This window comes from Pimephales promelas, chromosome 5, assembly GCF_988280905.1.
Source record: "Pimephales promelas chromosome 5, fPimPro1.hap1.1, whole genome shotgun sequence".
In the NCBI taxonomy this organism is placed as follows: domain Eukaryota; kingdom Metazoa; phylum Chordata; class Actinopteri; order Cypriniformes; family Leuciscidae; genus Pimephales; species Pimephales promelas.
The window spans coordinates 36,987,757-37,006,095 of NC_142773.1; the positions used below are offsets into that span (position 1 = coordinate 36,987,757).

Genomic DNA, 18,339 nt, shown 5'->3' on the forward strand with positions numbered 1-18,339 from the left:
TAATAATAATTATGTATAAATACATATAAAGTATATATATGCAAATATTTCTTAAATGTATACATGCATGTGTGTGTATTTATATACAAATTAATTATACACACTACATACACATATATTATGTAAACACAAACTTTTATTTTGCATGCGATTGATCGCAATTAATCATTGCCCATCCCTACGTATGGATAATACACTGAAGGGAGTGGCCTTGGACGGCAACATCCCCAGTGCATTATGGGTGTTGAAGTTTCCCAACCTATTTGACAAAATGGAAGACATCAGCCTTTATTCTTAGTTTTTTTCTAGTCAGTTATCACCAAATAAATAAATATAATCACCTATCTACTGTATAGGCAGCCAAGTTTCATTGAAAGCCCATTTTGCCGGCGGTGAAGCAACTCTTTAATTTAAAATAATGCACATTAATGTAATGTAGTTTAAATGTAATCATTTTATTGAAAAAAATATCATTTGAATTGAAATAATACGAACAGATGTCTTATGCCTTATAAACAATCAATTAGATGAGATGTCATGTGTAAATTATACATCTAAATCTTTGAGCTGTGTAAATTATAGTTCGAAATTCAATGTCCCTATGGAGAAAATTGATGAGTTTTTACTTCCGGTACGAACGTTGCACTCTATTCGTGATCAACCAGTCTTCCCTGAATCTAGCGTGGCAATAATAAACGTCTCTTTCTCAGGAATCGGGGGCGAGGAAAAGCTCTGGTGGAGGATGAAGACAGCACAGATGGAATGGAGACCGCAGAAACAGGAAGCACACAGGAGACAGGTAACTGCAGCCCTCTTTTCCTTTTCTTACTTTCACCCTTTTCTTCTGGCTTCCTCTCCCACTCTTTCCTCTCTTTTCTTCTCTCCTCCCCCTCTTTAAACGTCTTTTCCCACCGCTCTGGGTTTCCTGTGTCAGTCTTTTCTTTTCAGCCGTCACATCCCCCTTCCTCAAGAGTCAGAGAGCGAGGCTACTTCTCCTCTGAGGCAGTTCCAATGATAAACAAAATCACAATGTGGAGCCCTGAATTGATTTTCTTTCCCAGCTGTGCAGTCAATCTAACTCAAACCTTGGCCGGCCGAGGAGGAGCTTTCAAGAGGCTCGGCCGTCCACACTCCTTGAGCAGGATTGATGAGATTTTCGCCCGTCTCCACATGGCTCCGCTCTCTAGCTCTAATTGAAAGGATTTGACTCTAGCCACAGTCTTTCTGCTCTGGAGTCTCCCCCGTCCCCACCACCTTTCAAAGCATGTGATTGAGGTTCGCAGCAGCCGGTGGAAGCTAATGCCCACTGAAAGCCTTTTAAAATCTCATCTTGTCCATTTTGCCCTCATTTTCTCGGCCCTTTTGCCTGCTTGTGTTCTGTTGGAGGTATGATGTGATTCGGTATACTGTAATTACTCCCTGCAAACAACTTTTACAAATTACCAAATTTATATCACTGTTAAAAAGTTTGGGATAGTTTTTGTTGAAAACAAAATATTATTCATATTTTCATTCCTGTTATGCAAAGCTGAACTTTCATCATCATTACTCTAGTCTTCGGTGTCACATGATCCTTCAGAAATCATTCTAATATGATGATTTGATGCTCGAGAAACATTTCTTATTATTGTCAATGTTGTATACAGTTGTGCTGCTTAATATTTTTTGTGGAAACAGTGATAAAAACATTTCAGTGAGCTTTGATGAATAAAAGAACAAAAAAGAATTATTTGAAGAGCTAAAAAGTTGACTAACGTGTAAAAAACTACCTGTAAAAAAATTGATGGTTTAACTTAAAAATGTAAGTAACCTGGTTGCCTTAAAATTTCAAGTTCATTGAACTGGAAAAAGTGAGTTAATACAATGAAGGAGGATGATTTAATCACCAGAAACTCAAAATTATATGTTATCTGAACTAAATAAATTATTTAAGTTGATTTGACAAAAGAAAAAATGTTGTGATTACTACAATGTAAAAAAAAATGTGTTGGTTTAACTTAAAAAAGTAAGTAACCTGGGTTGCCTTAAAATTTTAAGTTGATTGAACTGGAAAAAGTGAGTTAATACAATGAAGTAGATGAATTTAACCATCAGAAACTCAAAATAATAAGTTATCTCAACTAAATAAATTATTATAAAGTTCATTTGACAAAAGAAAATATGTTGTGATAACAAATCTTGAAAATATTTTTTACAGTGCAGAAAAAGTATTTTGTTACTGGAGAAGCTACACAATACACACACTGTCTGGCAGGGTTTTGCATGGTATTTTACTCACCTAAAAGTTAAAGTAGCAACACTGTAGTGTAAGAATCTCTTATTGTTGTTGTTTTTTTTTGCAGTAGGTTATAGGTCATTATTCATAGTTAAATTAGTTGAAAGCGTCATAGTAGTTTCTTCATTCGTTCTGTGAAGCATACATGGAGCTGTGATAACCAGATCAATTGTCTTGACTGCAGGAGAACTGTCGCTGGCTTTGAATGTCAAGTCACTTTCACCTTGGAGGCTGGAACACTCCCTCACAGTCAATAATATGAGCTAGCATCATTAAAGGTGCTGTCAGTAACTGATTAGCTTCCTGAACCTAAGAAATAACCTTTGTGTCAAGGTCTCCACTGAAGTAAATGGCAGCGTAATTATGAAAGACCCTTCAAGAACTGTTACACTACTAAAGTGCTGCTTCTTGGAGGAAGCTGTCTGTCAGAAGCTTATAAGTCCACTACATTTTTACATTTTCTAAAGAAAGTTTGAGTGATGTTTGCCTGCGCAAGACTCACTGACTCAATGCTAGAATGTTGCAGACGGTTTCCAGGGCATTGCTGTTTTGTTCTGAGTGTTTTAGCATGTTGCTACTCAGTTTATAGGGTGTTTTAGCACGTACTAGGGTGTTCTGAGTTTGTGTAGCATATTACAGTTCAGATGCTAAGGTAGAATTTATTAGCATGTCGCTATGTCTTAGCAGTTTGCTATTTAGTTGCTGAGGGTTTTAGCATGTTGGGATTCAACTTTTTTATGGTGTGTTTTAGCACTTTGAGGTGAATGAAGTGTTTTTCGCATGTTCCCACCATGTCTAGGATGTTCTGAGTGTATGAAGCATATTTTAATTTAGTGTTTGTTGTGTTTTGTTGTTGTTTTTAGCATGTTGCAGTTTAGCTGCTATGGTGAGCATGTTGCTATTCAGTTTTTGTGGATTATTCATCTATTTTTATCACCTGCCACATGGAGATTGATTGTCTTCTTAGGTACAATCATTATGCAATGAGCTGCTGCAAGTTTAATACAAGAGTTGGGCTTGAACATAAATATCCCTAACAGTAAATATGAGCTAACTCAATGCTAATGTTGCCTTAAGAAGCACCAGTACCTTGTTTTCTTTCCAAATTGACCCTAATTTGTGGTGTCTGTTGTAGTTCCACTGAAGCTCTGTAAGATTAGACTGCACTGGATGAAGTGAGTAGCCTACAGGAGGTGGTTGACTGCAGCTGTGGTCGAATGCGGTCTATTTTAGACCACAACTAGATCTCGGCTCACTAGGCGCTCTTAGTCACAGGTGACTCACACCTCTAATTGTTCACATTGTGTACGTTCTGAGACAACTGTTTTCCCAGTTTCTCTTTTATTAACACATGGCACATGTGCTCTGCATATTTCCCCATCAATCAAAATGGATAGGGGTACGTGTTTGTTTTTTTCGAACAGGGAAACCAAAGATCCTGGGTCTTCTTTCTACACTTTTGCTTAGCAGGCTGCTGTTGACATTACACAAATTCAGCCATTGTTCACACGTCATTCGGGATCTTTAAAAATGAAGGATATTGGCCTGGATCTGAAAGGCTGGTTTACTGGAAACAATTACCATGGTTCAAACTGAATAAACATTTCATGGATGAAAATTAATTTGAGACAAAAGTACTCAGTCAGAGGTCACAATGGCTTGTCACTGTGTCAGTCTCTGTGACATTCCTTTTGAGCAATGCAACACTTAGATTGACTTGTAAATCTCACCGCTCAGTTGTCTTTTTGATAGATGCATCGTCTGTTTGTTTACTCCAAAACGCATTAGCTTGACCAACCTAAAACATACTGTACTGTGATTTGGTGTAATTTGAGGTAAAGATGATTTCTGTCTATAAATAAATTAATAATAAATAAGTGAATAACTTTTCAAATTGACAAAATAGGCTAAATAGATAATAATAATATAATACATTAATAAATCACTTATAAAATGGACATAAATAGACATATTTAAAACTGATTAATGTTTAAAATGTTAGTTAAATGTCACAAAATACTACATTAATCTATATTTATGCAATTGTTTTATGCAATTTCAATAATTATTTATCAGTTTATTATTTGTTACATTTAATGAGTCATAACTTATATTAAGTGTATATAACTCAACTAACATTTAAATGAATAATTTGATCTAATGCACTTTTACTTTGGGAATTCATAATTACATTCGTAAACACAACATTAAATTTAACCCTACCACCAAACCTGCCCTAACCTTACCCATATCCTGAAGCGAAAGTGACCATAAAAAGACCATAACTGCCTTTCATATCAGTATTTTGTTTTGTTTTTACCAATAAAATGATCATTCATTTTTATTCTGAAGTGATTTTCTGCCTGAGAGCGTAAACAAGATGGCTGCTGAATGAACTAAGTTGCCTAAAAGGACTTTGAACTTGCTCCATCTCTTCCACCCAACAGAGTATCAGACTGCAATTAGCGATCCTTGTTCTTTGATGCTGTTTGTGTTTGAGAACTTGCGCGAAATAGTGATTGGCAACATAAATAAATTATGCAAAGTTTGTTTTTAACAGGATTTCGTTATTTTCCCCAATGTAGAACCACATTCTATTATAAATGACAAGTAAAAAATATACAAAAATACTTTATTTTTGCCTTGACAGTTTTACACCATCACCTGTAGTGTGTAGTTTCATTTCTATTAAATTAATTCAGTTGGCGAAACGATCATGCATTTAATGATCAGTTTTAGCCCAAATATCGCTATTGGTGCAGCTTTGATTAACATGGATGCATCTCTCTTTCTGTGTCTCTTGTTAGTCACTAAAGGGCAGCAGGAGGAGACGGAGGACGCCTCTGCCGTGGCAGTTTCAGCAGAGGGGGAGGAAGAGGAGCAGCCGTCATCCCCTCTTCCTGCGAGCTCTGAGACGGGGGCGGCACAAACATCATCAGCCTCTGGAGAAGCTAAAAGCAGGTCAGAGCAGCATCCTCTCGCCAGGCTGAGTCACCGCCGGGCGTGGGAAGCGCGCGCTTGTGGACGTGTGTGAATGTTTGTGAATGGCTTCGTTTTTTAAGCCTTTTTGACTGTTGCGCCTTTCCACCAAGATCTCAAAATGGAAGGTCAAACGATAGCACACGTGTGCTGAAGTGTGTGTTGCTGTTGGCTACCGTTCTGTCTTTACGTGGGGGATGGGCACATGATCAGCTTAATAAAAGAGCACCCCGGGTAAAGAAGACTGCAGTGCAGGAAGAGCCCTCCAGCTCAGAGAGTTCACTGTGTAGCTAAGAGCACAAAGAACAGAAAGGAGCTACATTAGGCCAACTTCCGCATTCATGCAAATTTTCTGTTTACATTCCTAAAATGTTTCCCGTTACTCAATTTGACCTCTAATTTCTAGTGTGACATGACTGAGAAGTAGACCCAGACCGATATATCGGCCGGACGATATTTGGCATTTTCCATAATATCGGTATTGGCAGTTATAATGGCTGATGAATGAATATTGAAAAAATAAAATAAAAATGGACGAAACACGCTTCAATCATCTCTCCTTGGCCAATGTATGTTTTACAATTTGCAGTATGATGTTATCTATTGCTAAATTATGGCTCATCATAGTATAGACTAGCTAACCACAAAGCAGGCTAATGCCACTATCATCAGTGGAAGACCGCTAACGTTAACATTAATGAGCTTGGAAACCACAATGAACTTTTTCTGCCTAAATAAAGTAATGATTACTGTATTTATAACTAGCGTATCTCTAGTTACAGTCCCTGCATTGTAAAATGTAAGTTATACTTGCGAGGAGTGAACAACATTTAGACATAAAGAAAAAGTATCAAACGTATCTTGTGCAGAAAAGTTAGCTTTTCTTTTACACGTGTGTGAAATACAACAATATTTATCAATAAAAAAAAATATCGGCCGATATATCGGATTTCAAAACCCAAAAATATTTGTATCGGCCTTCAAAATCCTTTATCGGTCGTGCTCTACTGAGAAGTAATATTGACTATTTTTAGCATCACTGGCTATAAGTGGAATACTTCATTCAATTATTGTTCAGAACAGAATAGTTGCTTACTACGTATGACTATTATTTTTTGCATAGAAACAGTAGGCATTGTGGACGATAAATATTTCAAACAGACGTTACATCAGTGGGTCTGATCACAGACGTTACAACAGGTTTGATCAAGGGACCCACATTTCCCATGGCCACTAAGCCATGACCCCCTTTTTTTACGCACATGCACACTATCTAGTTGTTGTTGTTTTTTTTCTAGTATGGGGTCTCTGCGGGAAAAATGGGCGTTTGTGGGTGTTAATAAATCATGCAATGGAAATGATGCCCTTCTCCAAATCTGTGACTTGGGCAAATTAGGTGCCTAAGTCACAGATTTGGAGAAGGGCATCATTAACTTTATTAACTTATAAAGTCAGAATTGCGTTAAGTAGTCAGAATTGCGAGATATAAAGTCAGAATTGCGTGAAATAGTCAGAATTGCGAGATATAAAGTCAGAATTGTGTGAAATAGTCAGAATTGCGAGATATAGTCAGAATTGCGAGATATAAAGTCAGAATTGTGTGAAATAGTCAGAATTGCGAGATATAAAGTCAGAATTGCGTGAAATAGTCAGAATTGCGAGATATAAAGTCAGAATTGTGTGAAATAGTCAGAATTGCGAGATATAAAGTCAGAATTGCGTGAAATAGTCAGAATTGCGAGATATAAAGTCAGAATTGTGTGAAATAGTCAGAATTGCGAGATATAAAGTCAGAATTGTGTGAAATAGTCAGAATTGCGAGATATAAAGTCAGAATTGTGTGAAATAGTCAGAATTGCGAGATATAAAGTCAGAATTGCGTGAAATAGTCAGAATTGCGAGATATAAAGTCAGAATTGTGTGAAATAGTCAGAATTGCGAGATATAAAGTCAGAATTGCGTGAAATAGTCAGAATTGCGAGATATAAAGTCAGAATTGCGTGAAATAGTCAGAATTGCGAGATATAAAGTCAGAATTGCGTGAAATAGTCAGAATTGCGAGATATAAAGTCAGAATTGCGTGAAATAGTCAGAATTGCGAGATATAAAGTCAGAATTGCGAGATATAAAGTCAGTATTGCGTGATATAAAGTCAGTATTGCGTGATATAAAGTCAGAATTGTGTGAAATAGTCAGAATTGCGAGATATAAAGTCAGTATTGCGTGATATAAAGTCAGTATTGCGTGATATAAAGTCAGAATTGCAAGATTTAAAGTCAGAATTGCGCGATACTGTATAGTCAGAATTGCAGAATTTTTTTTACGCGCATGCACACTATCTAGTTGTTGTTGTTGTTTTTTTTTGTAGTATGGGATCTCTGCGGGAAAAATGGGCGTTTATAAATTTGTGGGTGTTAAATTTGTGGGCGAAAACGTCTCTCTGTTTATGGCCCCGCCCACTGATCTGCTAACTCTTATTACTCTCCATGGAGAGACCTATATACTTGTTTTGTTTTTTCAAGCGCTCAAGTCACTCGCACATGCTCTGTTGTATATGCACTGTGCGTATGGTCACGAAAATTGGGCTGCATGCAGACGGGGTGTGGGACGTCCGCTTACCCTACTGATGAGAACAATTACGTCATACGGAAAGTATTTGTACGTTGACGGCCAAAGTATACTTTGGACTATTAAATAGCTGTCCCAAACTAGTTTTTGTTAATACAATACGTAAGTTGGTATGTATGAGCCACCGCAGTCATTTAAAAATATACAAAATAACACAAAACGCAACAATTGAAGAGTGCACTCAACAAATACAATATAACGTCTGACATGACAGGAAAGAAAAGAGCTTTAGAATAGTGACTCTTACATATACAGTAGCCTGACAACATCTTGACCACAGATTCTGAATCAGGATAACCGTGTTTTTTTTCTCAGGCACTCTTTGCTTAAACTGTCTGACAGAAGAGTCAACAGCTTTCTCACACGTCTTTCAAAATAAAGGTCTTGCATCAGAAAAACATAGAATTACGTTTCTTTCTATTTTTTTCTTGATTCCGCGACCCATTTAAAATGGTCTTTGTCAAATCATGAGGAAAAAAAGAGACAGAGAGCTGAAATTACTTTTTTATATTCAATTGAAATCAATGGTCAAGTCAAGCGCATTGCATTATGGGATACCATATGTGCTGATGCATACTCCACATTTTGGCAAGTGTAATATATTAGTATGCTGTTAAACATATTTAATTCTGGACAGATCTTTTTCTTGGAGTCCCGTCTCTGGGTTTGTTGGTATGTATGCGCCGTGTCTGTTTGTTTATGCTCTCAGCTGAATGTGCCTCAATGTTGATGCTACACTAGAAATTTAAGGTTCCCCTGCCACACACGCACAAACATACATAAACACACAAACCCCTGTCCAAATAGTGAACTCACCACGGTCGCAGGTCTCCCAGGCTTCAGTCCATGAAAGGTTGCTAACAGACTGAAAGATGGCTTTTTAGGATGGACTGTCCTGTCCATGAGAGACAATTTTATATCTGAGGGCTGCTCAACACAACAAGCCTCAATGACAAAACTACAGAGTTTTGAGGATTATTGCAGTGACCCTTTTTACACAGAAATTCGATGTGGCAAAAATCATGTTTTGTCCATCAGGCTATAGCTTGTTTTTACATTGTGGCAGTTTTTTAGTGTCATGATGATGTGATCATTTTCATCTGAAAGGTGTAAAATAGGAATTACTCGTATTGCTGGCCGTGATTTCACTGTCGAATCTGTTGTGTCTAAATGTGATATAGCTATATTTTGCAAAGCTGTCTCCTCACTTTTATTCCAGTGAGGATATAGTGCAGTTCTGGTTTAATTGTTGATTTTTTTCCCTCATTTTCAGTTAGACACAGCATGTGTGAATTCTAACACTCCCACATACTTCTTAGTATTAGAAACTTTGGTTTTGCAACTTTTTTCTCCTTTGTGTTCAGGTAGATATGAATCTATTGCAGTGTATTTCATTCATTAAAAATGTATGGTGCAAATTTAAATATATCAAATATTTTATTGTTATTGTTGATATTCTTCCTTAAATGTTGTTTTTAGAAAGCCACAAGTTATAAAAAATTAACTTTATACATATTTTGTTTTAGAACAAATGTTGTTCATGTTGTTCTGAATCCAAACTATCTGAATTAAAAATCGTTATAAATTAGAAGAATGACAACGATAGACAATACTGTAGAAATCACCTTCACAGCAATTAAAAAAAAAAAAAAATCCCAGTTAAATGATAAAAACATTGACAGCCAATCAGAATCCAACAGTGTATTAAGAGCTTGAGCATTTAAAGCAAACAGAACATTATCATGGACCAAGACCAAATACATTAACATTGACATATACATGCCAATCTCTATTACTATACTAATCTCCCAAGAGTTGAATGACAGAAATATATCATTGTAGTTATTAACAGCCCATTACGTTCATCTTTAAACACAATCAAGTCTGACAACGGCCTTCAGCCATGGTTTCACAGCAGTTTTTGCTTTATTAAATAAAATATTTGGATTTATTACAGATCAAATACCTGTCCTTTCTAAAAACTTTTTCATGGACGAGCTTGTGTTCATTTCTAATGCATGGTACATCTTTGTGTTTGGGAATTTTTAAGAGCAATTTTATGGAAATCAACTAAAATATAATAATGTAACATATAATAATATAACACTGGTACATATGGAATGCTTGTTTCCGCCATAGAATGCGACTTTTTATCTCACAATTCTGACTTTTTTTCCTCAAAACTGCGAGTTTACATCTCACAATTCTGACTTTATAACACACAATTGCGACTTTATATCACGCAATTCTGAGATAAAGTCATTTGTGTTATAAAGTCAGAATTGCTTGTTATAAAGTCAGAATTGCGTTAAGTAGTCAGAATTGCGAGATATAAAGTCAGAATTGTGTGAAATAGTCAGAATTGCGAGATAAAGTCAGAATTGCGTGATATAGTCAGAATTGCGAGATATAAAGTCAGAATTGTGTGATATAAAGTCAGAATTGCGAGATATAAAGTCAGAATTGCGTGATATAAAGTCACTATCGCGTGATATAAAGTCAGAATTGCGAGATATAAAGTCAGAATTGTGTGAAATAGTCAGAATTGCGAGATAAAGTCAGAATTGCGTGATATAGTCAGAATTGCGAGATATAAAGTCAGAATTGCGAGATATGAAGTCAGAATTGCAAGATTTAAAATCAGAATTGCGTGATATAGTCAGAATTGCGAGATATAAAGTCAGAATTGTGTGATATAAAGTCAGAATTGCGAGATATAAAGTCAGAATTGCGAGATTTAAAATCAGAATTGCGAGATATAAAGTCAGAATTGCGAGATATAAAGTCAGAATTGCGAGATATAAAGTCAGAATTGCGAGATATAAAGTCAGAATTGCGTAATATAAAGTCAGAATTGCGTGATATAAAGTCAGAATTGCGTGATATAAAGTCAGAATTGCGTAATATAAAGTCAGAATTGCGTGATATAAAGTCAGAATTGCGAGATATGAAGTCAGAATTGCAAGATTTAAAATCAGAATTGCGTGATATAGTCAGAATTGCGAGATATAAAGTCAGAATTGTGTGATATAAAGTCAGAATTGCGAGATATAAAGTCAGAATTGCAAGATTTAAAATCAGAATTGCGAAATATAAAGTCAGAATTGCGAGATATAAAGTCAGAATTGCGAGATATAAAGTCAGAATTGCGTAATATAAAGTCAGAATTGCGTGATATAAAGTCAGAATTGCGTGATATAAAGTCAGAATTGCGTAATATAAAGTCAGAATTGCGTGATATAAAGTCAGAATTGCGAGATAAAGTCAGAATTGCGTGATATAGTCAGAATTGCGAGATATAAAGTCAGAATTGTGTGATATAAAGTCAGAATTGCGAGATATAAAGTCAGAATTGCGAGATATAAAGTCAGAATTGCGAGATAAAGTCAGAATTGCGTGATATAGTCAGAATTGCGAGATATAAAGTCAGAATTGTGTGATATAGTCAGAATTGCGAGATATAAAGTCAGAATTGCAAGATTTAAAATCAGAATTGCGTGATATAGTCAGAATTGCGTAATATAAAGTCAGAATTGCGTGATATAGTCAGAATTGCGAGATATAAAGTCAGAATTGCGAGATATAAAGTCAGAATTGCGAGATATAAAGTCAGAATTGCGTAATATAAAGTCAGAATTGCGTAATATAAAGTCAGAATTGCGTGATATAAAGTCAGAATTGTGTGAAATAGTCAGAATTGCGAGATAAAGTCAGAATTGCGAGATATAAAGTCAGAATTGTGTGAAATAGTCAGAATTGCGAGATAAAGTCAGAATTGCGTGATATAGTCAGAATTGCGAGATATAAAGTCAGAATTGTGTGATATAAAGTCAGAATTGCGAGATATAAAGTCAGAATTGTGAGATATAAAGTCAGAATTGCGAGACATTGTCAGAATTGATTGATATAAAGTCGAAATTGCGTGTTATAAATTCAGAATTGTGAACTATTCTGAGGGGGGAAAGGTTTTTTTTTTCCCCCTTACAATTGGCCTGATAAATCACAATTGTGAGTTTATATCTTACAGTTTTCAGAAAAGATGTCAGAATTTTGAGATATAAACTCGCAATTATGTGTTATAAAGTCAGAATTGCGAGATGTAAACTCGCAATTGTGAGAAAAAAAGTGTCAATTCTGTCTTTTATTTCTCACAATTGCAACTTTATCACAATTCTGACTTCATATCTCGCAATTGTGAGACAATTATTATTATTGTTTTTTTTATTCAGTGGCGGAAACAAGCTTTCATAGGTACAAGATACCTGGAAAGGATATAACTTTTTTATTATTATTATTATTTTATTTTTTATTCTTATCTGCAATGTATCAATGCTCATTCCAAAGATACATTTACTCAAATTTTCGGTTGACAGTGAGATACATTTGATTCAATACCTATACTGAGTTTTTAATAATGTTATTGTGAAATTTCTTTAAATAGAAATGGCAGATTGGTTAGAATAGAATGGTTTGCAATGTCACAATTAATTTCAACCCAACTAAAAATAATATCCATTAAACTCAAGTTTATGAGCACATCCTTTCCACAGATTCACTCCTATGGGATGTTCTGTAAAGCTAGTCTGAATAAGCACTGACCGAGGGTGTTGGAGTCAATTGGGTCAGTTGTAAATATGTTCCTGCCGAAGTGTGAGCTGCTGTTATATATAGTTTCTATGTTAAACATTGAGTGAATATTTGTTGTTTTAAACAAAGTGTTGCAATTTTGCTACAGTGGGTCTTAAAGGAATCTCGTTTCATTGGCTAACCGCATTCCTCTCATCTCCTCACAGCGAACAGCTCTGTGCCTTCTGTTACTGTGGTGGTCGAAGCCTGTTGGGCCAGGGGGATCTGAAGCCATTCAGGGTCACGCCCGGATACGACCCTCCACTCCGACAATCCTCCACAGAAGAGGGCCATGACCATGATGACAAGAGTGGGGCTGCCAGCCAATCAGGGAGACACAGGGGCCCAGAGAGGTAAGCTGATTGGCTGGGGCGAGTGGGGCTTGTCATTTGATATCAGCTGTGATGTGTAGTGTAATGTTTAAATGAGCTCAGCTAAATCTTACGTTTCTTCTTGTCGGTCGGCGCCTGTGAAATAGATCAGATGGTATTGGCCGTTGTCAGAGAGAGGAAAGTGTCACACGAGGCAAAGGATGTGCGTGTGTGTGTGTGTGTGTTTTGCACTCTCTGTGACGGTGTATGTAAGGGCTGTTCTGAACGGTAGGGCTGTTACAGGCATACCTGACGTCACTGGTTGAATCACCCTCATCTGGATGAAATTTCAGGCAGAGACTGAATACGGATCATTCCAGTTGAAAATTGCACTCATTGCTCTAGTTTGTGTGTGTTTTTGCTTAATATCCTGGAGACAGACTCATGGGAAGCAAACAGTATTCGTCCTAAAGTGACCCTTTGTGTCGTCTTCGCAAATGCTTATTTATCCCACATTCTTTGATTTAAAGCACATTGTATCTGTTCATTGTCACTTAAAGCCATGCTATGTTTCTAGTAGGAGTGTATACTGGCTTTCACAAGTTTAGGGTTGGTAAGATGTTTTTAAATTTATTTGATCAAAAATACAGTAAAACCAATAATATCGTGAAATGTAACTATTGTAACCATTGTTTTCTTTTTTAATACATTTTAAAATGTCATTTATTACTGTGGTGTCCAAGCTGAATTTTTAGCAGCCATCACTCCAGTCTTCAGTGTCACATGATTCTTCAGAAATTAAGGCTGCCCCTTAATAGTCGACTAAACTTTAATCGATGAGAAGAGGCCTAGTCAAATTTTAATTAGTCGGTAGGATGCAGATAAAAACTCAACAGGAAGTGGCAAAGTCACGCAGTCCGTGACGGACAGATCATTAACAGGGCTGGTCCATGTGGTAATTATGTCGGCCAGGAAATCCAAACGTTCGCCTATTATTCATCAACCTCAAAAATGTTTTTTCTTTTGAAACCTGAACCTAAATAACCGAAATTAGTACTTCACCTACTGATGTGCGTTTCTCTCTAGGTGCATGCACTAAACTGCGGAAGATGGCAAGTCAGTGTCATCAAATTCATCTTTGCAGCTGAAACACTAGTTTATTAATAAGATATTAAAATGTTCAGATGGTCTCCTTTTTTTCTTTTTTTTTTCTCAACAGCGATTAATTTACATATTAAATGCTATGGTTTAGTATTTCTCTGTAACATAGAGCAGTGCTAGCAAAAAACATACTATTTTTCTCAGCCCTGAAACTTAAAGGAGTAGTTCACTTTTAAAAAAACTTTTGCTGATAATTTACTCACCCCCATGTCATCCAAGATGTCCATGTCTTTCTTTCTTCAGTCGAAAAGAAATTAAGGTTTTTGATGAAAACATTCCAGGATTTTTCTCCATATAATGGACTTCAATGGGAACCAAACGGTCCAAGGTCCCAATGAGAGTTTCAGTGCAGCTTCAAATGGCTTTAAACGACACAAGACGATGGATAAGGGTCTTACCTAGCGAAACGATCGGCCATTTAAAAAATAAATAAAAATAAGCACAAATTCTCGCCTTGCTCTGTTCTGTGATGAGCGTTCGTGACTCTCCTGTTCAAACTCGTTTATCAAAATGAACGAATCTTTTTTTGAGTCATGACTCGAAGGGTCCTAGATAAGACCCTTATTCATGGTCTGGTGTTGTTTAAAGCCCTTTGAAGCTGCACTGAAACTCTCATTTGGACCTTGAACCGTTTGGTTCCCATTGAAGTCCATTATATGGAGAAAATCCTTCTTTTCGAAAATTTCTTTTCAACTGAAGAAAGAAAGACGTGGACATCTTGGATGACATGGGGGGTGAGTAAATTATCAGCACAGTGTATAATTGAGTAATTAAATTAATATCATAAATGTGCAAGTTGTCATTTAGAAATTGGAGCTTGCCCATTTATTTACTTTGCGAAATTGACCAACTGACTGTATGTTATCAATTGCATATTTGAATGAATGAATGAATGAATGAAACCTTTATTGCCCCAAGGGGGAATTTGTTTTACACTCAGGGAACCACAATAAACATAACCACAACAAAACATAGAATAAACCTAAAAATAAAAAGCAAAAAGTGACATAGAATTATCAGTTTGACAACTTAAGGAATCAATAGATAAATATGTATTCAATAACACACCTCTAAAATGTTCAGCAGCTTAAAGGAATCAATAAATAGATATATATTCAATAATGCACGTTAATGTGCCCATAGATGATTCATTAAGTAATTGAATGCTCCTCGGCACAAATGATGTAATATATTTAATGGATAAATACAGTTAAACCAGTAATTTTCTGAAAAATTAAAAGAACCGTTTACCATTTTAATATATTTTATTATTCTCATGATGGCAAAGCTGAATTTTCATCAGCAATTATTAGGGTCACTGTAGGTGTATATAAAAGATTATTGGCATAAATTAAAAAAAAAATCAAGCTTGTATCACGCGTGCATGTAAGCAAACGTCTGTCATGCTTGATTTACATTTAAAGACATAGTGCTATAGTATGACGTTACCCGGATAGATCTAAATCCCGCGGCCTGTGCTTCATTCAGAAAGGTATAAACACACACATGGCTGTTGGCTATTTGCTTTTCATATGTGGCTCTCTGCGAGCGCACTCCCCTAGCTGATCATTACCCCGCAGCTATTGGGAGTCACAGAGCGAGATGTGAGACGCCGGCCCCAGCATGCGCTCAGTCCAACAAAGGGCCCTCTCCCTGCTCTCTCGCACAGCTGCCTAATTTGTCTTGGCTCTTTGGAGCCAATCAGCCGTCTCCCAGGGGCACGTGTGACGTAATGTGCTGCCAGTCTGATGTTGGCGGTTAGCCAGCCCTGCTGAGCTTTGTCATCTGTGGCCCGCAGTATCCAGCAGCGGGTCTGAATGTGCTAGTCGGAATGGTGGAAAAACACAATTTAAAGAGATTTTTTTGCTTCATTTACAGCAGCATGTTTTTTTTTTATTCCATTATGACATTTATTTATTTATTATGTCAATTAGTCTCTTTTTTTTCTGTAGAAATTTGTAATATTGTGCCCACTGTTTTTTTCCCCCCTTTTGACACACATTATAATCATTTATAGGTATGTGCCTGAAGCCGAAAACTTTATTCGGGCACATCCCACTTCCGTTTTGTGTCACTGTGGTGCAAAGAAAAAAACCATAGCAGGTCACATTTAGATCTTTTATAAATTTTCACCACTGCATGGTAGCTAAAGTGTTATTTATGGAAACCTGTTTGTTTGTGTTGGTTTCCATGCTCATGCTATTGATTTTGCCTTAATTGCGTTGTTGGGTTATGTAATATAGCCTGAAACCCCATTTGTATTTACAGTATGAACACTACTAGGTAAAATAATACGGCACTCAGAAATTATATTTCGTTTCACCCTCATCTATTGTCATGGGATTACATAGAATGTCAGTCAGCAGCACACTCTGCGTTTGAAATCACAGTTGACCCCTCGTATATGTCAGCCGTCCCAGCAGGTGGATAGGGGAGGGGTATAATGAGATGCTCCGAGCTGTGATGAATGCATTTTTGCCCCATGATGTGTTTACGATGAGTCATTTCTGTGTAAGTGGTTAATCAATCAGCACCATCCCACGCAACACCCCCCCCCCCCCCCAATACCGAAATTAAAATGGCTGTGAGTCAAACCCCTCCAGTCCCTTAATGTCAAGAATAAATTAACACTCTCCTTGTGCCAGTGTTTCATGATGGCCAGCAGTTAGAGATCATGTACACATTCACCTCACTCTATATATGGTCTATAGAAATTAGGGCTGTGACACTTTTTAATTGAATTTAGTACAGTATGATGTGCTGTTTAACTAATATCAAATAAAAAGTGGCTTATATATAATATTTTATTTCTATAACACTGTACAGTGACTTAGTGATATGCAGGTGTTGGTAAAAGCTAATGTAGAAATGCAAATGTTGCTGCTTATTCCATCGTAAGTGCGTGGCAGAGCAGCCAGAGACAGATTGTTTGGGGAATATTTGGATTTAGATGCAGGTGATCTAATTTAATATTTGGCAGAGTGACATAGTACACTCTCAGAAAAAAAAGGTACAAAAGCTGTCACTGGGGCTGTACCTTTTCAAAAGGTAAACTTTTGTCCATTTTAGGTGCTTATATATAAACATTTCAGGAGCTAATATGTACATTTTAGGCATGTAAATTTTAGGTGCTAATATGTACATTTCAGGAGCTAATATGTACATTTTAGGTGCTAATATGTACGTTTTAGGTGCTAATATGTACATAGGTGCTAATATGTCCATTTCATGAGCTAGTGTGTACATTTTAGGTGGTAATATGTACATTTTTAGGTGCTTATATGTACATTTTAGATGTTAATATGTACATTTTAGGTGCTAATATGTACATTTTAGGTGCTAATATGTCCATTTCATGAGCTAGTATGTACATTTTAGGTGCTAAATGTCCATTCAGGAGCTAATATGTCCATTTTAGGTCCTAATATGTCCATTTTAGGTGCTAATATGTACATAGGTGCTAATATGTCCATTTCACGAGCTAGTGTGTAAATTTAAGGTGGTAATATGTACATTTTAGATGTTAATATGTACATTTTAGGTGGTAATATGTACATTTTAGATGTTAATACATTTAAGGTGCTCATATGTACATTTTAGATGTTAATATGTACATTTTAGGTGCTCATATGTACATTTTAGGTCCTAATATGTACATTTCAGGTGCTAATATGTACCACTAAGGTACCAATATGCAGCCTTTAGATACAAAAGGGTACCTTTTGAAAAGGTACAGCCCTAGTGACCGCTTGTGTACCTTTTTTCTGAAAGTGTACTAGCATATTTTGCAAATAAGCTGGTGCCCTACCAATAATGGTTCTGTAAATGTTCCACGTTTAATGCTACTTGTTTTCTGTGGCAGTGTGGTTTCACTATTATTAAATGTTATTACAGAAATTGTCCATTTTTTATTGCTCCTTGATATAACATTTGATCTTTTCATTAACTCCATCGTTGGTTTGACACATCTTCATTTGCTCTTCCTTCTCTTCTGATACCATGTCCCAACAAGGCATGACAAAACAAAGTGCACCTTGAGTTTTTGTCCAAACCAGCTACAACTGTGACAAACATTTTAGCAATGGAACATTCGGATGGTTTCCATTTTAGTCGCATCTTTCTGGGAAGCCAGTCCACAGTGAAATCTCATTGGTCCAAAATATTGGTCAACATATTAAGATGAAATGTCTTAAAAATGCACTAAGTAACTTTTGGCCCTCTATCCGTTAAAAAAACAAAACTGTTTGCATTTTGTGGAAGAACATTGTTTTGGTTGTGCTTATTCAATAAAATACTTTACTCACCAAAAATAAAAGCCACCTTCAAAAAGGCAAGCCAGGGCTCCAGAGTGCAACCAAT

General features: G+C 36.4%; 1 protein-coding gene across 8 annotated transcripts in view; it reads left to right on the forward strand.

Annotated features, from left to right (window-relative positions):
• The window catches only part of kmt2cb (lysine (K)-specific methyltransferase 2Cb), a 118,912-nt gene that overhangs the window by 18,007 nt on the left and 82,566 nt on the right, over positions 1-18,339 (forward strand). For all 8 annotated transcript variants that reach the window (XM_039677731.2, XM_089131420.1, XM_089131422.1 and 5 more), the window contains exons 3-5: positions 711-799; positions 5,083-5,236; positions 12,676-12,861. In XM_039677731.2, coding sequence (XP_039533665.2) covers positions 711-799; positions 5,083-5,236; positions 12,676-12,861 — 429 coding nt within the window. The remainder of the gene's footprint in view (positions 1-710; positions 800-5,082; positions 5,237-12,675; positions 12,862-18,339) is intronic.